The sequence below is a fragment of the Giardia intestinalis genome, chromosome 3 (genome assembly GCF_000002435.2).
Source record: "Giardia intestinalis strain WB C6 chromosome 3, whole genome shotgun sequence".
Taxonomy (NCBI): domain Eukaryota; phylum Fornicata; order Diplomonadida; family Hexamitidae; genus Giardia; species Giardia duodenalis.
Genome location: NC_051858.1, coordinates 70,946 through 95,713, shown reverse-complemented (window position 1 = coordinate 95,713; position 24,768 = coordinate 70,946). Strand labels below are relative to the sequence as shown.

The window sequence follows — 24,768 nt, the reverse complement described above, 5'->3', positions numbered from 1 at the left end:
TATTCACAGTGCTAAGTCTTAGGAGAGCATCCGGGTTCGAGATGCCTTTTGCTTGCTGAAAGGATGGACGCAGGAGTAACACGCTCTCCAGCGGCACACATGGTCTGTAAAAGTTGCGCTACATGGGATATCGCTTGCAGTTGCTCCTTGGAAGGAGTCGGAGATGCACTGTCTCGAACTGTCTCTCTAGTATCACTGGGATTCCGCATCTCAGAAATCCAAATCCATCCATTCCTGCCGAGAATAACATGCACATTCAGAGAGTCCAGGTTTGCAAACGCGGTAGTCGATGGGCCCACTGCGCAAGGAGGCACCTTCACTAGTACGCCATGGTTCAACACCCCGAACTGTGCACTCCGAGTAAGAAGTGCATAGCCCTGCTTTACCTCGCACGAAATAAGCTGATCCACGTCAAGCCACTGGCGCATATTGCTTTCATCTGCAGTGTCCCTTACCCGCTGGATCCCCGGTATGTTCAAGTTATCAATGTGGAGAGTAGCATGCTGTATTGCACCTATGTCCAGGACCCACTTATTCGGCAGAAGACGAACGACGCGCCCAAGGACGACATCTGCTGTGACAGGTTCGTAGATGTGTAAACACGATGGCTGAACAGACACTATCTTGCCAACCTGCTTCATGTTTCCCACGACACTCGCGACGAAAGATTCGTCCACCCGAACAACTCCTTGGCCAGGAAGAGAGGTATTCGGAACTCCAGGCAGCTCTTCGCCAGGAACCATGCTGTTTGCAGCCCATACTATCGTGTTTGACGGGGTGTGGACCCAATGCCGGGACATCACAGCGAACGTTTTTTTGACCAGGGGTGTTAGCTCTATTAATAACAATTGACGGCAAATATAACTATCGTTTAATATAATATCTTTCTGTTTTATCTTTCAACTGTACTGGGCATGGTGTATGTCTTATTGTAGATCTGTATTAGTGCAGGTGTTAACCCCTGCTTGAGTGAAGGAAGCTGTACCACATATCCAGACCACAGCCAGCCTGATAACCCGTGTTGGCCATCACGAAATCGCGTCCAGGCCACGCGATTCCATTGTCTACTGAATACCTAGTCCTCTCCTCAGACAACCACGACTGAGTTGCGATAGTAGAGGAGAGTCCATCAGGCGTGACAGAAGGCAGAGGGGCCGACGACTGATGTGCTGAAGCACCCCCTCTGGTTCCTGCATCACCCACTTCTGCCGTACTGCACTTCGCGTACGACGGATAGCCCGCCTCATACGGATAGCATCGTCTCACAAACACTCATGCACTAGTTCTTAAGAAGACCACGCGGGGCACGGACCCATGCTCAGTATGTAAGCCTCGCTATGCTTGATAACCTTCGTTGTGCACTGAGGCTGAGACCCTGTCTATCGGTGCCCCTGTGGTCACTGATACGTAGCGCATAATATCTGCATCAGCACTCTGTGGATGAGGTAGCTACTGTTGAGCAGGCACACCCAGAGCCCGGTCGCGTGAGATGCCAGCAAGATCCCCGGCTGCAGAGCACACTGCAATCTGGCGACTGGTTTGGCCATGCCGCTTCTTTATCCGTTAGAAACTCGGCTGGGAGCGACAAAGAGCACGTCGGGAGAACCCGGTGGGAGGGGACAGGCGGGGCTTTCTGCGCCACGGGGGGAACCACCGCAGGAGGACGTGCAGGCACGCAAGCCAGGCCACAGTAGACACGCGGGCGCCCCTGTAGACCGGGCCGGCAGCAGGCGTCCGTAGAATCCGCGCCAGAGCCAGCTGCTCAAAAAACTGGGCAGCCCCTGGTCGTGTGCAAGCCTTGCAGAGCACTGCGGCCCCCGACACTCGGCGACCCCTCTCAGAGCGGAAGACCCCGCGGGCCGCAGGCAGCAGCTCGTCGTCGGCGATGCCCCGAACGAGGGGGACGGCCCCAGCCTGCCCGCCTCCGCAGAGCTCCGGGTATCTGTAGACAAACCGGGGCTGCGCAGGGTGCGGCTCTCCCTGGCGGCCGAGGGCAGGGGTCCCCGGCAATACCAAAAAACTCCGATCAATACATCAGCCCCGGCGCCGCCGTGTGCAAAGCAGTCTGTTCTGTGTGGCGGCCCAAGCCAGCTCGTACTGCGGCGATGGCCCGGGTGAGGGCGCCCTGCTCGCCCGACGGACCGGGGCAGGCAGGCAACAAACACCCGCTAAAGCTTTTATGCAAGGCCTGTACATATTTAATTTCACATTATTCGTTGGTCTGTTTTTAGTTTTATCGCTGCTTCTATCGGATGGGCTCTGGGGCAATGACGGCGGAGACGCGCGCCTCCGTTCTGCTCGAGCTCGCGAAGCAGGTCGTCGCTGCCCGGCGGCTGGGAGAGACGGCCGAGAGCCTCGCGCGGCGGCCGCTGCTCCTCCACCGGCACGTGCTCCGGACGGCCATCGACTGGAAGAAGATCGCCCGCGCCCTGTCCGAGGACCGGAGCAGGATCTACCACTGGTACCGCGAGACGCACTCGCGGAGCATCCTCAACGTGAAGATGACCGGCGAGGACCGCAGGGCCATCAAGGCGATGATCATCGCCGGGGTCAGGGACCGGAGCGTCCTGGGCCCGGACTTCTACCGCAGGGTCCACGAGCGCTTCGGGGCGAAGTATCCGCGCCAGGAGCTGCGGATGACGTACAACAACGCGCTCCGCACCCAGGACGTCCGCGCCGCCCTGGAGGAGCACGGGGTGGTGCTGCCGCGCCGCACATACGGCCCGAGGGCGGCCAGGCAGGAGGAGGAGGCATCTCCTGTGGCGGCCACTCCCCCGCCCCCCTGCGTTTTTGGTTGCGCCGCGCCTCCGCTGGTGCCGCCCGTCGGGGGGCCGGTCTTTGTGGTCCCGGGCGCGGTCTCTGCGCTTCTGCCCCCGCACGCGCCGGGGTGCCTCGTCCTCGCCCTCCCACCCGGGGTCGTTCCTGGGCCCGGCGTCCTCCCGCTCCAGACGGGCCAGGGCCTCCTTGGGCCGCCCGTTGCCTTCGCGTGCGTGCCATGCTTCCCCCCTGCGGGCTACGGGGGCGTCCCTGGGTGCGCTGATGCGAGCCCCAGTAAGGGTTGAGGACTGGAGAACCCGGCTTGCTTGACGATTGTCGAAGAGTGGCCGGCAGGAACAGCCGATGGTTGGATCCCTGATCAGTGACGAGACAGTTATATCTAGAGCGTGTAGCATGCTCAACCACGGCACAGCGCAGGGCCCACCAGACACAGGCTACGACGGTCTGGATGTCGCGCAACCCGCATTCTGCGCATTGCTGAAGAGACCACACACAGCAGACGAAGGCAGGGCTCTCCCATGTGCCCAGACGACTCGAACACCGCGGTCTGGGCCAACGATCTACCAGACAGGCCCGTCCGGTAACAGGCGACTGAATGCTCTCTGGGCCGTGAGCTAAAGCTGATGTGCAGCTGGCCGGCCACGACATTCACCCTGGCTGGCCCTCTGTCTTCACGCGCCGACACGCCAAGGAGCTGTAGGGAAGTCGTGTGCTGTCTTGGCAGGTATATTATTACCTCCATGTATGCACCCTGGATGCGGCCACCATAGCACAGCTGCATCTCTGATCGTCCTGTACACGCCTCCTGGCACGAGTAGGTGCGCAGGAGGGGGTGCACTGCCCACCGCCGAGAAATGGATGAGCTCCCCTGCTCAGGAGCCGACGACCGCCAGCCATGCCCAACGAGGTCCCCTGCAAGGAGGCCTGCTGAGCCAGCTCTTCCAGCGAGCCGTGTATCTGGAAGAGCTCCGCGTTGAATGGCTCCTTGATTAAGGAAGCCGGAGTCCAGCGCGATGTGACGCCTGTCCGTCTAAGGCTGAGACTTCGGTCTGGTGCTTGCTGCTGAGCGAGCATTAAATGAGGCTGGCCAAAGAAGCGGCTCAGGGCTTTCATAGCTCTGTGTCTTCTTGTTCTGTTCGACTGAAACACCTGATCTCAGTGCTGACTGTTGGGTCTCCTCCTGTGGACGTGGTCCGGAAGTCTCACAGAGGACCTGTTTTTTTGTAATTTCTTCTAAGACGAAGGTAAGTCGTTCTATAGGATTAGGACTACATCTGTAGAAGCACAGCCCCGGTTAAAGCAGTAACATACAATTCGCAGATGCGTAGAATGCTTGCAGGAGAAAGCAGTAAGGAAAGATATCTCGATCATGACATAGACGTGAGACAGCACCACAGGCTGCCCAAGCAACCGGTCTGGATACGAGGTGCGGCATGATTACCCTTATCTATCCTTTGCCAGGTGAGGGAATTCGACATAGAGCCTAGTCACCCTAACGGTCAGAACCAAAGGCAAAAGCTAGATCTGTGGTGTGTTGGCAAGTGATGGACACAAGGGCATCCCTGGATGGACTGTTGCATGAGAGGGCGAAGGCCCATAGAGATGGGTTGCTCTCAGCACCTGCAGTGGGCAGCTTGCTCCGCGGCCAACAAGTTGTTGGGTCAGAAACAAGCACGGACGATGCCTGTCAGATGGGTCCGAGCCAGTCACCCGATGCCCCCTACGGGCCTCGTCCAACCGACACTCTTGATTCTTGTCGAATAGCTCAGACAGACTGGGGAGAGGAAGGACTACCAGTCACCAGAGCTTGCTGCAGTGGGAGAGCCGGGCTTGGCTCGTCCCCGTCTTCACACAAGAGCGGGGAAGTGGGTTTACTTGCGGGACCCTTGGGCCGCGGCTGCAGGGGGGCTCAGTACTAGAGCGCTAGAAATAGCTGGCTGTCGAAGTAAATCGTCGCTTTCCGGGGATGACATCTTCCTCGACCAGGGCAGCAGAAGAGACCCTCAATGCATCTGCCGGTGCTGGGGTGCGTCCTACCCGTCAGCGGGGCTTCATGGCTCCACTGGAAAGCCCAATCGTCCGCTTCTTGCTGTGCTCAGAGGACAGAGAACTAGGCAGGCGTAGTCCCATCCGCCCACCGGAGGGCTATGAGCGCCCCCGTCGTCCCATTGAGCAGCACCAGGCGCAGAAGAGGTCTGCCGGAAATGCGCCAGATGCAGTCAACGCTTTTCTGGGTGTAGTGTTAACAGAATCACACGCTACGACGCGTCCCAGACAGGCTCCACCTGGCAGCGGCGCCCCAGAGGCGGGCCCCGAGGGACAAAACATTTCTGGCCCTGCCCCTGCTCCAATGCGAGCGGCCCGCGGACAGAGCCGAGGACGGGGGCCAGTGCTCGGCCTCCTGCTGGTGCGGTGGCGCCGGGAGACCACCGGACCATCGACTCGGCAGCGGCAACCGGTGGAACGCCCTGGGCTGCTGCTGTGCCCATGCGCCTGGAGCGCGCCGCAGCAGCCCGGGATGGGTCCGCAGACAGGCGTGCCGCCCCAGCCGTCCCGGGGGCCGGCTCCTCGTGGCGGGCGCTCCTGCTCCCTTTGACTTTTCAAATGGAGAGCATAATTACGGGTAGCCAGCTGTGTACTGCTCGGGTGGGCACACATCCCCGTTGCATCGATTGCTGGTGCGGGGCTAACTGTTGCATATGTAGCTAGCAGCTCCAGCTTTGCTATAGAAAGTATTCTTGTGGCCTCTTCTCGATCTTATTTAGATATGGGCTAAACCCATGCGAATAATCCGGTCGCTCAGTCACGTTCGAAGACAAAGACAGGTTATGAAGTACAAATGGTTACTAGTGTATACTCTATATGCTGGAGGACTGAGATTGGATACAACCATCCTCACAGGTCACTACAGTAGAACTGGAACATGAGGAACGTGTCGTAGTCTTTAGATATAAGGGTTCACCTGGTATTCAGAAAGTTCGTTCACAGTTCGCTTAAATAAGCAAGTACTTGGTAAAGTCAACTGGGCAGCAGTCTAAGAGCTGCTCCTTTAAGACAACGAGAGGGTGAGCTATCGAGTGATAGTAGGGTGTGCACCTTGGCTAAGTGCGACTACGTCAGATACAAGCATAGAGTAGCGGGTCCAAGTCCTCAAGTAGGGGTCTGCTTTGCTCTACCAAGAAGACATGTAAGTTTATTTATTCATGCACTCCTAGGCTGCATTTGCAGGCGAAGTCCAGTGGCAAACTATTGGAAGTGTGGAATAAAAGTAAAGTCACACACACGACTCCAGACTGCTATACAAAATCCAGATGTTAGAAATCGTCAAGCACATTTGCAGTGTGGACGTAACGAGAGTTCCACGCCTTAAGAAGGCGAATCGACGCATTTACTATCTAAGTCTACGCCTTGCCTCTGCACATAAACCACCAGCAAAGGAAACCGACGAGGCCGCCGACAACAATGATGACAGCAACAGCGATGCCCGCGATGGCGCCTGCGCTGAGACCACTTTTGTTAGTGTTCTCGCCACTCTGCACGAGGTAGCAGAGGACAGACCCTTTATTGTTGAGTGGAGGAGCGCAGTTGGCGCAGTTGGCGACGCCGGTGATAGTCTTATCACTGTTGCTTTCCGTGCAAGACACACAGGCGTTCTTATACTTGTAGTACCCAGTGCTGCAAGTGTCGCAATTTGAGGCGGATCCTGCACAAGTAGCACAGCCAGTGGCACACTTTGTGCACTTATTATCAGTCTTTGCATACCCATCCATGCATTCAGTACACACGGTGTTACTAGTGCACGTCTTACATCCGGCCGAGCAAGTCACAAGGTCATTGTTATTAAGATGATAGCCTGGAGCCTCTACTTGGCAGGTATCCCCAGCCGATGCTGCTTCCTCACAGACGCTCTTTCCAGGGAACTTGGTCGTCTCATAGCAGCCTCCGTTCATCCGAAGAAGCCCGTTGGCGCATTTGTCACAGACACCAGTCCCTTTGGTAGTGCACGTAATAGCCTTTCCGGCCGCCGCCGAGCAGACTCCGTTCTGCGGGAACTGGTTGGCGTCCTTGCACTTGGAGCAGTAGGCCGTGCCATCGACTGTCAGCTCGCACTTCTCGCAGTTGTTAGTACCCGGTTTGCATTCTGATTTGCACGTCCCCGTGTTGCCCTCTCCTTCGTAGCTGAGGGCCTTCTTAGCCTCGCAGCTCGTGCACCCGTTGGGCTCCCCGTTCGCGCACGTCTTGCACGAGGTATCGCACTTGGCACAGGCGGTTTCTTTCTTGTAGTATCCGTCCTTGCAGGTCTCGCACTGTCCGTTTTCGTTGCACAGGAGGCAGTTCTCGACCTCGCACTTCTTGCAGGCCTTCTTGCCCCCCTCGCTGGTGCCCTCGTAGTAGCCTTCCAGGTGCTCACAACCGTAGATGCACTGGCCCGTGGGCGTGAGGGCCTTGGGGTCTTCGCACTCTGTGCACACCTCCTTGCTTGTCTTCGGCTCACTGCACGTCTTGCAGCCGGGGGTGTTGCACGGCGCCGCAGGGGGGTCGGGCTTCTTCGTGCACCCGGTGCCGGCCTCCTCGGGAACGTAGCCCTCAACGCACTCACAGGTGCCAGGGGTCTTCTTATCGTTGGAGTTCGAGGGGCAGTTCTCAACGCACCCCTTCTTGTTTGGCTGGACCTTCTTCTGGTTTCCGCACGTCTTGCAGGCGACTGCTCCATCGGCGCCCTTCTCGCACGTCGCACACCCGTCGGAGGTCCCCTCGGCGCACGTCTTGCACGTCTTCGGCTCAGTGTCGTCGGGGTAGTGGGTGTTTCCAGTCTTGCACTCAGCTTCGGTGACGCACGTGCCAGTGTCGCTGCCATTATCCTTCTTCAGGTACGGCTTGTCGTCCTTGCAAGAGGTGCACTTCGCAGCCTCGGTCTTACAGGTCTTGCATGTTTCAGCGCACGCCTCACAGGTTTTGGTGCCGCCATTTTTCGCGAAGAACCCTTCGGTGCCGGTGCACTCTTGCTCTGTCACGCAGGAGGTGGCTTGGTCCTTGGCTGTCTTCAGATACCTATCTGCCTGGCACGCAGTGCATGTGGCGGCCTTGGCGTTAGCATCTGCTGCTTCTGTGGGAGCGTTACACCGAGTGCAGTGCAGCACGCCCTTGTACTTTTTATCGTTTTTAACCGTTATTTCCTCTTCGTCTCCACATGGTATAACCGATTGGTGAGAGGCGTCTGCGCCCGGCGGCACGAAGTATCCTTGCGCGGCTTGTGTGCATACTCCAGCATCTGCCGCCTGACACATGGTCTGTCCGGGCTGCTGGGCTGCTTCGTAACAGCCGCCCTTGTACATGAAAGTCTGCTCGGCGCACTGTCCACAGGTCTGATCAGCTGTATCGCCTCCGGAGCCATCTTTGCACTTATCTGTTGCACCTTCTTTGTCTGCACATTGTCCATTGATAGGAACAAATCCTGTGTTACATCGAGAGCAATACAATTTACCACCGATCAGAACGTTGCATGCTTCTGCTGCGCAATTAGTGTTATCTGCGCATTGAGCTTCTTGCGCGCGCTCTGTTGCTTTTCCTGCCCATGCAATCTGGACGAGTACCCCCGCGAGAACAAAACTGCCAAACATTGCCCGATTGATAGATTGGTAGGAACATACTCGCGGTACATCAGTCAATCCGCGTCGATTGATGCAGTTGATTGATCCTTCTGGCACACGTTGACCACAGGCGCTGATGGAATCAACACTCACCGGGTCTATCGCGAACACTACTTGCAATCTGCAATCTCGGCACAGGGCCAGAAGGAGGTGGATTGGACCGAATAGAACTGCAACTGTCTCAATGTGTATGTCATACTAATGCACCTCGTGGCTCCGTTGCAATCTGTACGGACCATCCAGTGCGAGCCAAAGCTGCCACACGTGCACTGGGACAGTACTGCCCAGTAGCGGTCCAGAGCTTTCAATGGCTCCATCAACGGCCCACTGACAACTGCAAGGGCGACTCCTGCAGCTCTGCACAACGTGCATCCAAGGCCCGAGAGGCAGTGCACAGCAACGAGCGTCTCTCAGATGCGCCAGGAGCCCGTCCCAAGGAGTGTTCAGCCCCGATACCGCTTGGTGTGGCTGTGCTGCGTCTCATAAGGCACCTTCTGCAGCAGAACTAGGATCCATAACTGCGTTCTCCATTTGAAAAGTCAAAGGGAGCAGGAGCGCCCGCCACGAGGAGCCGGCCCCCGGGACGGCTGGGGCGGCACGCCTGTCTGCGGACCCATCCCGGGCTGCTGCGGCGCGCTCCAGGCGCATGGGCACAGCAGCAGCCCAGGGCGTTCCACCGGTTGCCGCTGCCGAGTCGATGGTCCGGTGGTCTCCCGGCGCCACCGCACCAGCAGGAGGCCGAGCACTGGCCCCCGTCCTCGGCTCTGTCCGCGGGCCGCTCGCATTGGAGCAGGGGCAGGGCCAGAAATGTTTTGTCCCTCGGGGCCCGCCTCTGGGGCGCCGCTGCCAGGTGGAGCCTGTCTGGGACGCGTCGTAGCGTGTGATTCTGTTAACACTACACCCAGAAAAGCGTTGACTGCATCTGGCGCATTTCCGGCAGACCTCTTCTGCGCCTGGTGCTGCTCAATGGGACGACGGGGGCGCTCATAGCCCTCCGGTGGGCGGATGGGACTACGCCTGCCTAGTTCTCTGTCCTCTGAGCACAGCAAGAAGCGGACGATTGGGCTTTCCAGTGGAGCCATGAAGCCCCGCTGACGGGTAGGACGCACCCCAGCACCGGCAGATGCATTGAGGGTCTCTTCTGCTGCCCTGGTCGAGGAAGATGTCATCCCCGGAAAGCGACGATTTACTTCGACAGCCAGCTATTTCTAGCGCTCTAGTACTGAGCCCCCCTGCAGCCGCGGCCCAAGGGTCCCGCAAGTAAACCCACTTCCCCGCTCTTGTGTGAAGACGGGGACGAGCCAAGCCCGGCTCTCCCACTGCAGCAAGCTCTGGTGACTGGTAGTCCTTCCTCTCCCCAGTCTGTCTGAGCTATTCGACAAGAATCAAGAGTGTCGGTTGGACGAGGCCCGTAGGGGGCATCGGGTGACTGGCTCGGACCCATCTGACAGGCATCGTCCGTGCTTGTTTCTGACCCAACAACTTGTTGGCCGCGGAGCAAGCTGCCCACTGCAGGTGCTGAGAGCAACCCATCTCTATGGGCCTTCGCCCTCTCATGCAACAGTCCATCCAGGGATGCCCTTGTGTCCATCACTTGCCAACACACCACAGGTCTAGCTTTTGCCTTTGGTTCTGACCGTTAGGGTGACTAGGCTCTATGTCGAATTCCCTCACCTGGCAAAGGATAGATAAGGGTAATCATGCCGCACCTCGTATCCAGACCGGTTGCTTGGGCAGCCTGTGGTGCTGTCTCACGTCTATGTCATGATCGAGATATCTTTCCTTACTGCTTTCTCCTGCAAGCATTCTACGCATCTGCGAATTGTATGTTACTGCTTTAACCGGGGCTGTGCTTCTACAGATGTAGTCCTAATCCTATAGAACGACTTACCTTCGTCTTAGAAGAAATTACAAAAAAACAGGTCCTCTGTGAGACTTCCGGACCACGTCCACAGGAGGAGACCCAACAGTCAGCACTGAGATCAGGTGTTTCAGTCGAACAGAACAAGAAGACACAGAGCTATGAAAGCCCTGAGCCGCTTCTTTGGCCAGCCTCATTTAATGCTCGCTCAGCAGCAAGCACCAGACCGAAGTCTCAGCCTTAGACGGACAGGCGTCACATCGCGCTGGACTCCGGCTTCCTTAATCAAGGAGCCATTCAACGCGGAGCTCTTCCAGATACACGGCTCGCTGGAAGAGCTGGCTCAGCAGGCCTCCTTGCAGGGGACCTCGTTGGGCATGGCTGGCGGTCGTCGGCTCCTGAGCAGGGGAGCTCATCCATTTCTCGGCGGTGGGCAGTGCACCCCCTCCTGCGCACCTACTCGTGCCAGGAGGCGTGTACAGGACGATCAGAGATGCAGCTGTGCTATGGTGGCCGCATCCAGGGTGCATACATGGAGGTAATAATATACCTGCCAAGACAGCACACGACTTCCCTACAGCTCCTTGGCGTGTCGGCGCGTGAAGACAGAGGGCCAGCCAGGGTGAATGTCGTGGCCGGCCAGCTGCACATCAGCTTTAGCTCACGGCCCAGAGAGCATTCAGTCGCCTGTTACCGGACGGGCCTGTCTGGTAGATCGTTGGCCCAGACCGCGGTGTTCGAGTCGTCTGGGCACATGGGAGAGCCCTGCCTTCGTCTGCTGTGTGTGGTCTCTTCAGCAATGCGCAGAATGCGGGTTGCGCGACATCCAGACCGTCGTAGCCTGTGTCTGGTGGGCCCTGCGCTGTGCCGTGGTTGAGCATGCTACACGCTCTAGATATAACTGTCTCGTCACTGATCAGGGATCCAACCATCGGCTGTTCCTGCCGGCCACTCTTCGACAATCGTCAAGCAAGCCGGGTTCTCCAGTCCTCAACCCTTACTGGGGCTCGCATCAGCGCACCCAGGGACGCCCCCGTAGCCCGCAGGGGGGAAGCATGGCACGCACGCGAAGGCAACGGGCGGCCCAAGGAGGCCCTGGCCCGTCTGGAGCGGGAGGACGCCGGGCCCAGGAACGACCCCGGGTGGGAGGGCGAGGACGAGGCACCCCGGCGCGTGCGGGGGCAGAAGCGCAGAGACCGCGCCCGGGACCACAAAGACCGGCCCCCCGACGGGCGGCACCAGCGGAGGCGCGGCGCAACCAAAAACGCAGGGGGGCGGGGGAGTGGCCGCCACAGGAGATGCCTCCTCCTCCTGCCTGGCCGCCCTCGGGCCGTATGTGCGGCGCGGCAGCACCACCCCGTGCTCCTCCAGGGCGGCGCGGACGTCCTGGGTGCGGAGCGCGTTGTTGTACGTCATCCGCAGCTCCTGGCGCGGATACTTCGCCCCGAAGCGCTCGTGGACCCTGCGGTAGAAGTCCGGGCCCAGGACGCTCCGGTCCCTGACCCCGGCGATGATCATCGCCTTGATGGCCCTGCGGTCCTCGCCGGTCATCTTCACGTTGAGGATGCTCCGCGAGTGCGTCTCGCGGTACCAGTGGTAGATCCTGCTCCGGTCCTCGGACAGGGCGCGGGCGATCTTCTTCCAGTCGATGGCCGTCCGGAGCACGTGCCGGTGGAGGAGCAGCGGCCGCCGCGCGAGGCTCTCGGCCGTCTCTCCCAGCCGCCGGGCAGCGACGACCTGCTTCGCGAGCTCGAGCAGAACGGAGGCGCGCGTCTCCGCCGTCATTGCCCCAGAGCCCATCCGATAGAAGCAGCGATAAAACTAAAAACAGACCAACGAATAATGTGAAATTAAATATGTACAGGCCTTGCATAAAAGCTTTAGCGGGTGTTTGTTGCCTGCCTGCCCCGGTCCGTCGGGCGAGCAGGGCGCCCTCACCCGGGCCATCGCCGCAGTACGAGCTGGCTTGGGCCGCCACACAGAACAGACTGCTTTGCACACGGCGGCGCCGGGGCTGATGTATTGATCGGAGTTTTTTGGTATTGCCGGGGACCCCTGCCCTCGGCCGCCAGGGAGAGCCGCACCCTGCGCAGCCCCGGTTTGTCTACAGATACCCGGAGCTCTGCGGAGGCGGGCAGGCTGGGGCCGTCCCCCTCGTTCGGGGCATCGCCGACGACGAGCTGCTGCCTGCGGCCCGCGGGGTCTTCCGCTCTGAGAGGGGTCGCCGAGTGTCGGGGGCCGCAGTGCTCTGCAAGGCTTGCACACGACCAGGGGCTGCCCAGTTTTTTGAGCAGCTGGCTCTGGCGCGGATTCTACGGACGCCTGCTGCCGGCCCGGTCTACAGGGGCGCCCGCGTGTCTACTGTGGCCTGGCTTGCGTGCCTGCACGTCCTCCTGCGGTGGTTCCCCCCGTGGCGCAGAAAGCCCCGCCTGTCCCCTCCCACCGGGTTCTCCCGACGTGCTCTTTGTCGCTCCCAGCCGAGTTTCTAACGGATAAAGAAGCGGCATGGCCAAACCAGTCGCCAGATTGCAGTGTGCTCTGCGGTCGCGAATCTTGCTGGCATTCAAACCGTTATATATTACCTGGGATTCCTCAATCTTTATAAGATAAAGTTTGGCTCATAGTACAATACAATTTTTCATTCGCTTTTTACCTATCTGCCGGTAAGGCTATTGTGCATGCAATTCTCCTATGTAGTGCGATGATCTATTTTCTATCAAAGAGCTTAGTTTAATTAGTCAGCAAGTACTTCAGCAATAAGAGCCCGTAGCGTCACGTAGACTCTGTGGGCAGGGAGGGAACTATCTTCTTCACTGGCCTCTTCAAGGGGACCATCTTTGTTCCTGTATATTTTGCGTAATAGTAAATATTAACAAATCGGGCATTTCATGCGGCCTACTTTATCCTTCTCTACCCAGAAACTCCTGAAAAGCTTGTCAGGGTCTGTCGCCACTGCATCATCAGCGCTGATGTCTCATAATCTCCACAAGATGGGTCTGAAGCCAGGCTTCAGTGTTGTCCAAAAAGCAAGGTTTACAACCGATAGCCAAGCTCCAAGCACGCGGGCAGAGCGCATGAAGCTTGTGCCGTCTACTCTTCCTCCCCCATTGACCGATGAAGAGTGGAGGAGAGCTGAATTAAAGTGGATCGTCCGGGAAGAACGGCATTGTCCTATATGTCTTCAGCGCTTCGGCTCTTCTGAAATGCTATGTTCTTCTTGCAGCCATGCAGTTCATAAGGAGTGCTTCGTAAATTGGATGACCCAGTCGAAGGCTCGGTGGTGTTGCCCAGTTTGTATGACACCTGCTAATATGCGCGAATCTTCCTTTTTGAAATCATACATGTGCATCTCAGCAGCCAGAGACATCCAGGCAGCAATACGGGGATATTTTGGACGCCGCTGTTACAGAGCCCTTCGCAAGCGCAGTACAGGGGCTCTGGTTGCAGAGCTAGAGCACGCTGCAGATAATATGAATTCTTACTTGCTTACTCAAAGAGTTAAGCTAGACAGCGAGTTAGGGCGCTTGCAAAAGGAAATAGATGAGACTAACGATCTCTTCGAAGCATTCATGGCCACACGTGCAGTCAACTGGATCTCTGTTATTGAGAAGACACGTCAACGTCAAAGTATGGCATGTCCCATCTGCTTTGAAAGCTTTGAATACAAGGGACCGTTCATCAGTCTAGCATCAGACTCCGAGAAAGACTCTTGCACAGTCTCAACTGTTTCTTGTTGTAGTGCCTTATTCCATAGTAACTGCTTAGATGTCTATGAATCAGTTACCGATCGTGCAGTCTGTCCATGCTGCAAGTCTGGATTCATCTCTCATAAGGTTGAAGGAATATCTTAAGTGGTCTAAATACTTCTAGCTGCGAGCCGAATGCTTAGTTGTTCGATTTCTTCATTTTTAGTCTTTAGAACCTCGCTAAGTTGCTCTTTAGCTGCTTCCAGTGCTGCCTCCAGCTCAGCTATCCGTACATCAGAAGCATCTATTTCTTTACTTCCTCGATACTTTTCTAACGCAGTTCGGAGCCCGGAAAGCTCAACGGCGGTACTTGCCCGGTAATTCTCATACTCTGTTTTCACACGGTCTATGATAGCTAATAGGTTAACAATCTCATCAACCTTGTCCCTCAAAGCTCTTTTTGTTTGCTCCAGTTCTCTCGACAATTGGGTAAGCTTCGCCTCTCGCTCCTCTTGCGCCATCGCGAGCTTACCTTGTAGACTGAGGATTGTTTCATCCTTTGCTTTCAGGTCCGCGTGAAGCGCTGCAAGCGAGTCAACCATGGAGGCGCTACACATAGCAGACTGAGCGGACCCAGTTATATCGGTGATTCCTCGTGGTGTTGACGCTTCGGGAACAAGGGCCTGCTTCTCTGTAAGCGCTGCTATCTCGGCGCGTAATTCTAAGTTTTGCCGCTGCAAATCCTCAAGTTCCCATGAAATATCCTCTGCGTGAAAAGCGCTTTCTTTTATCCCACGCTTGATCTCTAGAAGCTCCTCGGTTGGCCTTCTTGAGCTTTCTGCAAGCACACTGCCCACAGACAAGCTCATTATGAATTCCTCCTTTTCTTTTAGCTGTTCCTTCAGGCGTTCTATCTCATCATTTTTCATACTAACAGTGTACATAAAGATCTCCTTGGCCTCCTTCAATTCCTTTGTTAAAGCGTGAATTTTCTTATTGTGATCTGCTTCGTTGACAACAGAGGACCCCCGCCTCGAGGATGCAGCAGAATCTGGTCTGGATGGCATTCGTGAGCTGGTGCTCCTCACCTGGCGGGTCAACCGTTCTATAACAGAGTCCTTCATGCTTCTGAGCTCCTCGTATTGAGTGTTCATGACTTCTATTGCTCCTTGCAGGTGGTCAACAACCCTTTTGTTATTTTCCTCTTCGGCTATAAGCTTACTATTCATGAGCTCTACTTGTGAGCGTAGGGTCGTGATCTCTTCGTCTTTGCTGAGAATACTTTGGCTCATGCTCAATAGGGCATCGTAGTCAGGAACTCCTTGCTTTACCGAATCCGTCTCGTTCTTCGTATGCGTTGCTGAAAGCTTATCTAAGAGGACGTCTCGCGAAACCGTCATCTTCTCCAGATCCTTTTGAAGTGCTTCCACCTGTGCCCGAAGCTCTCCTATTCTCACATCAGCTCCTTCCATTTGATCACGAAAGGCCAGCTGAGCCTCTTCATTAGTCTTGGCAAACTGTTCATGTAGCTCTCGGATTTCAGTCTTCAACTTGCTGTTTTGAAGAGCTAACTCGCCAGACTCTTTCATTACCTTTTCAAGCACTGCTTGATGCGCTGAATTAGCAGATTCCATGGCTTGCTTGATGCTTTCTAGTTCATTGGATAACTGCGCGATCGTTGCGTCCTTATGCTCTAGATCTAAAGCGTGTTGCCTTTGAGACTCTATAGTTGTCTCCTTGAAGGTAGCAATGCTGTTTCTGATTTCGGACATATCCCGCTGGTTTTTTTGCTCAATGAACTGGATGGTTTCCCGTGCCTCCGCCAGCTCGCTGACTAGTTGTGATATCGTTTGCTTGCTCTCTGTGTCTAATTTCTCCAAATGTAGAGCAGACTCAGCTAGCGCATCGGTAAGCTGTCTTATCTCGCTGTCCTTTTGAGTCACTTGCTCGTGAAGGCGCATAGCAGCTGCTTCGGCTTCAGCTGTAACCTCGTCAAGCTTGCTTTGAAGCAGCTGCTCTCGCTCCTTGGCATCAAGCTGTATCTTTGACATCTGTCCGGTCAACTCTTCTGTAACTGTGCGGAGAGACTCTTTTGTTATTTCCAATTCTTTGGTAAGATTAGATGTCGCAGACATGAGATTGCTATTTTGGCTGGTTAGGCGCGTTACAGTGATCACACTTGCCTCTTTCTCCTCGTTCAGCCTCTCTTGCAACTCATTCAGCTTGTCCGTAAGATCACTTATGGTCTTATTGGCCTTCTCTTTGTTTGTGAATAGCTCAGCAGTGAGGGCCTCGATAAGTTGTCTATCAGAGCTCTGTGAGGTCATGGTAGCCTGTTGAGAGTCTGTAATCCTCTGCTCATACTGTGCCACCTGATCTTCTAGGCCCTTTATAATAGTCGTGGATGTGGCTTTCGCCGTCTCCAGCTGTGACTCCAAATCGCTACGCTCCTTTTCTAGGCCTGTAATGTCACGCATCATCCGTGCAATCAGGGCTTCATTAGACTCACGAGATCCTTGTAATTCTGCGCTTAGCTTCTCCACTTGCTGTTCTAGATCTGTCACGACCGTCACAAACTCCTCTTTTTGTGTCAGAAGCTCGTTATTGAGCCTTTCTACTGTTTCCTCGGCCTCCTTTAGCCTTCTGTTCATGTCTTCTCCGGCTAAGTCAACCATTTCGCGTTGATGGATAACCTCTGATGAGATCTTGTGAATGACCATATCCTTAGTTGCTTGCATGGTGCTATAGTCGTCCCGCAGTCGCTCTAAATCTGCCTGTGACTTCTCTAGTTTTTGCTGAAGATCGTAGAGCTGGGACTCTGAGAGGCTCTCCTGCAACTTAGTGTTGACACTATCGGCTTCTCTGTTTTGCTGGAGTGAGCTCTCAAGACTACCGCGCAGCGTCCTTACCTCCCTTTCATACTCCTGCAGAGTAGACTCCAGAAGGGCCTGAGTGTTGAGCGCGTCGCTAGCCTGGTTTCTTGTGATTAGCAGCTCTGTGTTCAGACCGCTGAGTTGCTTCATGACGTCTGAATACGCCGTCCGTGTCTTAGCCAGCTCCTGTGCAATAAGCTGAAGCTCATTGGAGAGGCGCTCATTTTCCTGACTACATTTTGCATATCTCGCTTCAAAGGACACGCGACCGTTCTGCTCCTCAGGCTCACAACAGATGCCTATTGATACAGTCTCCACGGTATCGTCCCTCTTTATCCTTAGTGACTCATTCTCACCTTTCAGTTGGTTTATTTGGTGTTCTAGGGTAGCCACTTCTCGCATATTACGGACCATTGCAGCAGCCATGGCGTCCTTAACGCTTTGTAGTTCGCTTCTCAGGTCGTGGATGGCTGGTGAAGCAGAATCTGTAGCAGGACGTTCTTGCATATGGGGCGCTTCCTTCGAGGTGCTTTCAAGATGAGCAATGCGCTCACGATAAGTGGCAAGCTCTGCGTCTGCGTCATTGATCCTCTGGGAAAGAGTTTTAATCTGGTGGTCCCTGGCGAGCATCGCCTCCTTATAAATTCGCTTTAGCGCTCCTAGTTCAACTTGCGTGCCTAGTGATACTTCGAGCGCATTCTGACTAGACTCCAAGTCCTTTAACTTGTCATCAAAGCTGCCACCATCAGAAGGAGCTCCAGATGCATGTTCATCGATTTGAAGAATTGCCATCTCCTCTTTCAAGTCTCTGATTTCTGCCGTCTTCTGTACAATGGTATCTGCCAGCGCTGCCTTAGAAAGAGTAAGCTCTCCCTTCAGTCGCTGAACTTCCGATAGTTCAACATAGTCTTCAAGCTTTCTCCTCAGACTGAGGATCTCTGCATCTTTTGTCTTAATCATGGCAGCCATAGATGCAGTGACCTTGGAAACCTCGTTTCGTGCCTCAAGGATATCTTCCTGCGTCGGTAGCATGAGCATTTCAGTCGTTAATGTGTGAATCTTGCTCTTCAACTCTTCAGCTTCTATGACCTTGGCCGAAATAGCCTTCTGTGACTCTATTCGAAGAGTATCGAGCTCCTGCTGCAGTCGCTCAACGTCTGGATTACTGCGCTCCAATTGCCCCTTGAGCTTGATAACCAGATCCTCCTGCTTTTCTACAATGGCCTTTAGTGAAGTAACTTCATTTTCTAGCAAACTCCTTTCCTTCTCAGCAGTCTCCACTTGCTCCCGCTGCTTGGAAAGTTCGGCATCTTTCTGATGCAACTGCTCCTCACAGTCCTTGCGAACTTGAGATAGACTTTCGTGGATGCGCTGGAGCTCAAGGCTATAGTCACGCTTAGCATGAACATCGGCCTTCAGCGTCTCTATCTGCTCATCTTTGCTCTTGACTATTGCCTTAAACGTGTTTTCTGTGTGCTCTAGCTGCTCTGTAAGGACCGATAGCTTGCTTCTAAGTCCTGCTATTTCATCATCCTTAGCAGTTAAAAGAACTAGCTCTTCGTGCTGTGCGTGGAGCTTAGAGTCTTTCAATTTCATCTTCTGCTGATAGTGCTCATCCATCTGCTCCAGCTCCTCAGCCAAACGTGCGATCTCCTCATCGCGTGCCAGAATAAACCGCTCTGCGTTGTGTTTAACATTTTCTAATTTATGTTTGAGGCCTTTTATCTCGCTGTCACGCTCTGTAACCTCCTTAACAAGCTCTGCTATCCGTTCTCTTGCAGCAGCCATCTCCCTGTCCTTTATGTTTAGTTCCACCTTCAGAGTCTTGAGGTTCCTTTCTAACGCATCTATTGTAACTGCCTTCTCACGCATGATTCCCTCGTTGAATGCTGTTACGGCGTCTATCTCCTCATAGTACTGTGACAGATCCTTGTTGTTGGCAACTCGATGCCCGCGTTGCTGAATGTGCTGTGATGACGCAAAATCCGGCTGCTGTGAGGCCAGTACACCATATGATCGAGGGGTAAGCATGAACAGATCCTCGAGATCACTGCTCTCTGTGGTTGCGATGCCCAGGTTAGACCGCACAGAGTCAGCTGACATGGGCCGCTCTCTAACTATGGGACGAGGGTCGGCCTGGTCATGGTAGCGTCTAGATGGTGTTGTTGCTGAGACGCCGCGAGACGCTCCCCTAGAAAGGCCTAGCTGTTGTGGACTTGAAGTACCGTTGAGTTCTGGATTTACGCTGGCCTTAGTACCCAAAGCCCTTGCTTGATTCTGCATGTCACGCCTAATACTGCTTAGAGTGTATTCTGAGTTTGATATGCAAGCCATTAGATCATCATTCATGGACTGCAAATTTGCATAGTTATCTCTGCCCTGAAGTTGAACAGACGGCTGTTGGAGATCTTCAATGCGAATGTTATCATCTTTTGCATATGGATGATAGTGTGTTCCATTTTGCGCTGGCTGTGCACGGTCTAGCTGGTGAGAGTAGACCGGAGCGGGCATCCAAAATTTTAAAGTCCGTCAGTTTACCCTGTTTAACAGCGAAGCACTAATCCACATCCCAGAGCCGCATGAAGGCCTCGCATAAAGGTGGCGCGAATCCAGAGCGCAGATCTGCTGCTAGTGATCCGTACTTGCGATAGAAGAACTTACATTTATTACAAGAGTCGAAGAAGAGAGACGATACACGGATTAGTCGGGACACATCTCCCTTGTACTCTGCACCCTTCTTGGAAGAGCGGGTCTCCTCGAACTTTATTGTACCAGTTTTCAACTTTTTTGATCCCTTCATCTGTCTGGAGGCCGACCTTTCCACCTTGGGGGTGTCTTTCCCTTTTCCTTCGTAATTCGTAAAGCAGGCCCGGGATATGGCGAATGCTGCCCCAAGGCCGGGATTAATCAAAGCGCCTGTACCCATGCTGAAAGCCGCACAATCTGCGTACGAAAGATTGCATAGAAAGAACTCCTCAAGGGTACTCCCAAGGGCCTCCTCTGTAATGGCAACGATCTTTTCCCACTCGCTGGACACCGTATTGGCAATCAGCCATATTATGGCAGAGAAATCCTTCCGTTTGATGGCATTCACCAGCTGTACTGATTCGTTTGCTGGATTGTATCGCTCAGAACGCGTCCCACGTAGCCAGGCCTCGGCAAGAGCTGGCCATATTGGGGCAGCCTCCTTTTTACTCGGCTTGACGCTGCCGATGATATCGGCATCAAGTTGTCTACCGCACATTTTGGTGTAGTGTGTGCGGATAGACTCCCAGTCAGAGTGCGACGAAAGAAAAATCAGATCTATCATGGTAGAATAATCCGAAGTGCGGATTGCATTTAGAAGGATTGCCGCCCGCACCTCGTGCTTCTGAGACCACAGATAAGCAAGGATTGTTCTCTGCGGTGGCTTAAAAAGCCTATCTATCATATCAGAGGGCAGCTCGCCATACCTCGTGATGAACAGCGGAAGGACCTTGTCCCTTTGGTCTGCCGGATACCTTGATCCCAGTGCTACGGCTCCCTGAAAATCTACGAGGTTAAGCGCATTGTAGAGACTCTCTGCCAGCTCGCCTATGGGGGTCAGAACAGGCATTGACGGACAGTGAAAAGCCGATTATTAATTCACACCTGTTAAATGCACGCTTTAGTTTGCGCCTTCGGTGTCAACACGCCAAAGTGCACAAAGAGCTCGCCCGAGACGGGCGTCGTAGAGGCGCTTAAAGTCTGAGCCGAGCTTGCCGTACTTTTCATACGCAAACTTACACTTTAATGCCTTGTCGAACATAAGAGAGGTGATGCGAACCATCCGGTCACTATCGCCCTTTTTGCCAGAGTTGGCGAGGGAGCATAGGTAGGCAGCGGCATAGCCGGGCTGTAGCAGGTAGAAGTGGGCGGTAAGCAGGGCCTCCATGTCTGTCTTCACGTAGTTGGACGCAATAAGGGTCTCCACCTCGACGCCGTACTTCTCTGTGAACACCTTATTTATCTTTTTCCACTCTCCCTCTGTGGTGTTGCACAGGAGATCGATCAGGCCATCGGGGTTGCCAGATTCCAAGTAGCCCATGAGCGCCGCGGCATCCTCACTAATAGCCTTGCGCTCGTATCTGTCGTGTTTGATCCACCCCTTGATGAGTTGCGACCACGGCTCAGAGCTGCCGATATCACTGAGCAGGGTGTCGTTGGCCACTTTCTGAAATATGCGCGTGTAGTGTGCTCCCATCTCGTACCAGTCTTCTGGGCCGCAAAAGAGGACGACGTCTATCAGTGCAGACTTGTTGTTCTTGCCACTGAGGGCCTGGTTGAGTAGGCGTGCACGCACCTCCTGTGCATCTGTCCACGCATACATCAGAAGCGTTTCAGCAGGCCCTGACTTTAGAGCTTTCTTGATTGCATCGGCAGGGTACATCCCATAGATGGACTTGTAGTTAATTACAACCTTATCTCGGTGCTTCGACGCATACTGCGAAGTCAACTGGACAAGAGCGGACTCGTTTTTGCTATCTATAATCTTCTTCAGCTCCGTGGTGAGGTCGGATACAGTGAGGGACATCAGGTCTAGAATCGAGCCTAGAGTGAATTTTTGACTGTTTCACTTTGATTTAATGAAAAGGGTTCACAAAAGGATTTTAAAGCGGGCGTTATGAGCGCGAAAGTCGTAATTATCTGTGCATAGGTCGAAAAGGTGAACACAGGTTACGATCAGAAAGCGTCGCTCCGTTGCTTCGCTGCTCCACCGCCCATATCTTACGGTGTGCATAGAATCAAATTACTGCCAGGAGAAGGTCTAGATTGCGTTGGCTTTCTTTCTCAGTGGGGGCTGTGCCTCGTAGCTCCTGTCCCGGGGTCAAGGCTGTCTCTATGACGCTGTCGAAGCAGATGTGGTCTTCTAGGCACCATAAGTAATCTTCGTGCACAAACAGGTCCTCTCCGGCCGGAGAGGCGCTGCTTGGGAGCAAAATGTGCGGCTGATATGTTGTGCCAGCCGTGATTGGCTTGTAGTTTTCCGTCCACATTAGTTTTTATGCCATTACTTTTTACTTTTGCATAAAGCAGCAGCTTATTACAGCATCAGTAGTCTTGGACCAATTGCATACTAGACTATAGCGTGCTTTTTCATACGCTAGACATACTTTTGGGCTGCAAGTTAATTGCTGGGCTTAAAGGTTGACAATGCCAATTTGTGCACCAGATCAGATTGTACTATGTTCTTGCTTGACAACTGGCCTAATTGTGACTCAAGCAGGGCGTGCCTTATTGCTTCAATCCGTGGATTTATATTCTTGAATTCATAAAGAGATTCCCTGCACCACAATGCCACACATGAATAGTTGTAGCCAGGCAGTGCCGAGCCTATCCAACCCCATCGTTGGCAGTTACCAGTTCAGCAGACTCTTGTGGCTGCTTAGCTTCAAAATTTACAGAGTCTAACAGCAATATGGATGCTCAGGGTTTGTGTTCAACTATTAAAACAGCGCTAGCCCTTCAGGATAGCGTTGCATTCAATGTCCTGGCCATTACGGAGTCGGTGATCACGGCCTGTTGCGCATTGGGGTTACGAGAGAGCGCATCCTTTCGGACAGTGACCTTTGCCATTTCATAAGCAAGTAGCACATTGCGGATCGTGATGGGAATACCCTGCTTTTGCCTCTCCAAAAAGAGCTTGTATTCAGCATACGCCTCATACTTGACGGGATTTGGTTGGAGATAGTATTTCACGCTAACTTGGTGGGTAGCGTTGCGTTTTTCCTCTAGATTGGGGGCAACAGCGGCATATTCGCAGAGCGCGCAGAGGGCTTGGTCGGGGGTGAGGGATGGAATGTTGCAAACCTGACCGAAGACACTTGCAAGCCCAACGTCGCTCATTGCTGTCAAGCACGTAGTGGTGCCGAGAACAATAAGTTTATGATCAGGCGGAGCTGGTCTACAAATGAGAGCGTTGAGGGTCTGGAGGACATTACTGGAGAATCGGAAGCCAATGGGCGTATACTGTATGATGGACTCTATGCCATCCAGAATTATTAGAGCGCGCGGGACCCTGTAGGCTGCCTCAAAGATTTGACATATAAGGTCTGCACGCCCATACTCTGTCGAGGTCCTCATAACAAGCTGCTCTGCAGAGATAATTCGAACAAACTCACATCCAAGCCTCTTCGCAATGACAGAGCATAGAGCTGTGCAACCAGTTCCAGCTGCAGGCGCTGCAAGCAGCATAGCGCCGGTAGTAATACTGCTGTTTAGGACTGCCTCTCCAAAAGACACAGCCTGCTGGACGACAGACTCGTAGCCGGTAGCCTTGAGGATACTTAAAGGCGCTGCAGCATCTAGTAGCGTGCGGTCTGCCTGGCCGTATCCTGCTGTAACCTCCCCCAGGGCCCTTTCAAAGTCCTCTGCCACCACCAGGACGTCAACCTTGTTCAAATTGGGTAACTTGTTAGGACCCACCGACTTTGTTTTCTCAATAGCACGCTCCATGGCAAAGGATGTAGCAGACCTAACAAGACCTGCTAGTTCAGCGCCAGAGAAATTAGGAGTGCGCTCAGCGAGATGTGCGATATCGACATCGCTTGCAAGAGACTTGGCAGCAACCAGGTTTTTAGTGTGGATCCTCAGAATCTGCTCTCTTCCTCTGCAGTCGGGAAGACCAATCTCCAGGTGCACTTCAAAGCGGCCGGGACGCATCAGAGCCTCGTCCAGAAGCTCTTTCCTGTTGGTCATACCAACCACAAGCACGTTACCAAGCGCGTCGGGCCCGTCCATCATCGCAAGTAGCTGATTAACCAGGCTGTCCATTGTTCCAGTGTTGTCCGACTTGCTGCCTCGTTGTTTGCATACCGCATCAAGCTCGTCGATAATGATTATGTGAAGCTCAGATGCATTCTCGCGCTCTTTCCACTCCTCAAACGCGTCACTGAACAGATCGCGCACCTTCTGCTCCGACCCGCCAACGTACTTATCCAGAAGCTCTGGACCGGAAACCATCTTTGGAGGCCGCGCGTTCAGCAACTCGCCAATCTTCCTGGCTGTCAACGTTTTTCCCGTGCCAGGTGGTCCGTACAAAAGGAGACCCTTAACGTGTGTCTGGCCAAGCTCTGCCAACTTGTCCGGTGGAAATATTCGTGACATGAATGCGCGCCTAAATATGTCCTTAAACTGCTTATTGAGGCCCCCTATTCCTAAGCTTTCTGCGTTAGTTATGCCCCCCTGCTCGTTCTTCTCAGGCGTGTCGTTGATGAGATTCATCAGCGCCTTAGCCACCGCAGAGACTTCTGCGACTGCGTACTCCCCGGTGAGCTTTATTTCCTTTGTTTGAGTCTGGAAGATTGCTTCAGTATCCCTATAGAAAGCAAGTGTGGTCTCGTCGCTCACTATCTCCTTGTTCTTGCCAGACATGCCAACAACCCCCAAGATGAAGAAGTCAGAACCGTCACTAATGGCAAGGTCCTGACCGATAGCAAGAGGGAGGTGGACAAATTTCTCTGTAATACGGACCTTGAGCTTTGCCGTGTCTATGGTCACTGGCTTTTGTTGCTTAGCCATTGGCTTGATCATGAATACCACAGTGGTGGCTCTGGCAGTGGCGTCAAACTTGGACCGTGACACAGTGATGGGAGTATTGTCCAAAGGCGCTGCCCACTTTGTTCTATGAAACGTTGACAGGAGGATCACGCCCTGAGGAACCTCGGGCATGGGGTCGTGGTGGGCTGCAACTGACCCGCTGCCCCTTCCCGGTCTCAGTAGGACGACGTGGCCGTTCCTCTCGAGGTAGACGTTATCAGACTTCTCGTTGCCAAGAACTGCAGCATAGTCACTAGGACATAAGTATGCACAGTTGGTCTCGAGCAAAGAGGTGCTAGGGTACTTACCGGCTTTATAGCTGAACCCCTCTCCAGACATTTGACAACCCTGTTTTTTAATAA

The 24,768-nt window shown here is 54.1% G+C and overlaps 10 protein-coding genes across 10 annotated transcripts; 2 read left to right on the top strand and 8 right to left on the bottom strand.

The window, feature by feature from the left end:
- Positions 1 to 11: 11 nt before the first annotated feature.
- Positions 12 to 800, bottom strand: GL50803_0033022 (Exosome complex exonuclease RRP4; the record flags this gene model as incomplete). The annotated part of the gene is made up of 1 exon (XM_001706930.1): positions 12 to 800. One exon carries the CDS (start codon positions 798 to 800, stop codon positions 12 to 14), a length of 789 nt encoding a protein of 262 aa, XP_001706982.1.
- A 1,452-nt stretch (positions 801 to 2,252) lies between these two features.
- Positions 2,253 to 3,062, top strand: GL50803_00d60974 (uncharacterized protein; the record flags this gene model as incomplete). Its single annotated transcript, XM_038046464.1, has 1 exon — positions 2,253 to 3,062. The coding sequence occupies one exon, from the start codon at positions 2,253 to 2,255 to the stop codon at positions 3,060 to 3,062; it is 810 nt and encodes a 269-aa protein (XP_037901774.1).
- Positions 3,063 to 6,179: 3,117 nt separating this feature from the next.
- On the bottom strand, positions 6,180 to 8,399 carry GL50803_00101074 (VSP with INR; the record flags this gene model as incomplete). The annotated part of the gene is made up of 1 exon (XM_001706931.1): positions 6,180 to 8,399. One exon carries the CDS (start codon positions 8,397 to 8,399, stop codon positions 6,180 to 6,182), a length of 2,220 nt encoding a protein of 739 aa, XP_001706983.1.
- Positions 8,400 to 11,280: 2,881 nt separating this feature from the next.
- Positions 11,281 to 12,090, bottom strand: GL50803_0060974 (uncharacterized protein; the record flags this gene model as incomplete). The annotated part of the gene is made up of 1 exon (XM_038046252.1): positions 11,281 to 12,090. One exon carries the CDS (start codon positions 12,088 to 12,090, stop codon positions 11,281 to 11,283), a length of 810 nt encoding a protein of 269 aa, XP_037901773.1.
- Positions 12,091 to 13,178: 1,088 nt separating this feature from the next.
- On the top strand, positions 13,179 to 14,141 carry GL50803_004897 (Ring finger domain-containing protein; the record flags this gene model as incomplete). The annotated part of the gene is made up of 1 exon (XM_038046122.1): positions 13,179 to 14,141. One exon carries the CDS (start codon positions 13,179 to 13,181, stop codon positions 14,139 to 14,141), a length of 963 nt encoding a protein of 320 aa, XP_037901772.1.
- Positions 14,142 to 14,146: 5 nt separating this feature from the next.
- On the bottom strand, positions 14,147 to 19,360 carry GL50803_0016332 (Coiled-coil protein; the record flags this gene model as incomplete). Its single annotated transcript, XM_001704235.1, has 1 exon — positions 14,147 to 19,360. The coding sequence occupies one exon, from the start codon at positions 19,358 to 19,360 to the stop codon at positions 14,147 to 14,149; it is 5,214 nt and encodes a 1,737-aa protein (XP_001704287.1).
- Positions 19,361 to 19,406: 46 nt separating this feature from the next.
- On the bottom strand, positions 19,407 to 20,444 carry GL50803_001076 (Alpha-13 giardin; the record flags this gene model as incomplete). Its single annotated transcript, XM_001704236.1, has 1 exon — positions 19,407 to 20,444. The coding sequence occupies one exon, from the start codon at positions 20,442 to 20,444 to the stop codon at positions 19,407 to 19,409; it is 1,038 nt and encodes a 345-aa protein (XP_001704288.1).
- Positions 20,445 to 20,495: 51 nt separating this feature from the next.
- GL50803_00103437 (Alpha-9 giardin) lies at positions 20,496 to 21,401 on the bottom strand (the record flags this gene model as incomplete). Its single annotated transcript, XM_001704237.1, has 1 exon — positions 20,496 to 21,401. One exon carries the CDS (start codon positions 21,399 to 21,401, stop codon positions 20,496 to 20,498), a length of 906 nt encoding a protein of 301 aa, XP_001704289.1.
- Positions 21,402 to 21,612: 211 nt separating this feature from the next.
- On the bottom strand, positions 21,613 to 21,864 carry GL50803_0011632 (uncharacterized protein; the record flags this gene model as incomplete). The annotated part of the gene is made up of 1 exon (XM_001704238.1): positions 21,613 to 21,864. The coding sequence occupies one exon, from the start codon at positions 21,862 to 21,864 to the stop codon at positions 21,613 to 21,615; it is 252 nt and encodes an 83-aa protein (XP_001704290.1).
- Positions 21,865 to 22,333: 469 nt separating this feature from the next.
- Positions 22,334 to 24,745, bottom strand: GL50803_00114776 (Vesicle-fusing ATPase; the record flags this gene model as incomplete). Its single annotated transcript, XM_001704239.2, has 1 exon — positions 22,334 to 24,745. The coding sequence occupies one exon, from the start codon at positions 24,743 to 24,745 to the stop codon at positions 22,334 to 22,336; it is 2,412 nt and encodes an 803-aa protein (XP_001704291.2).
- Between the last annotated feature and the right edge of the window lie 23 nt (positions 24,746 to 24,768).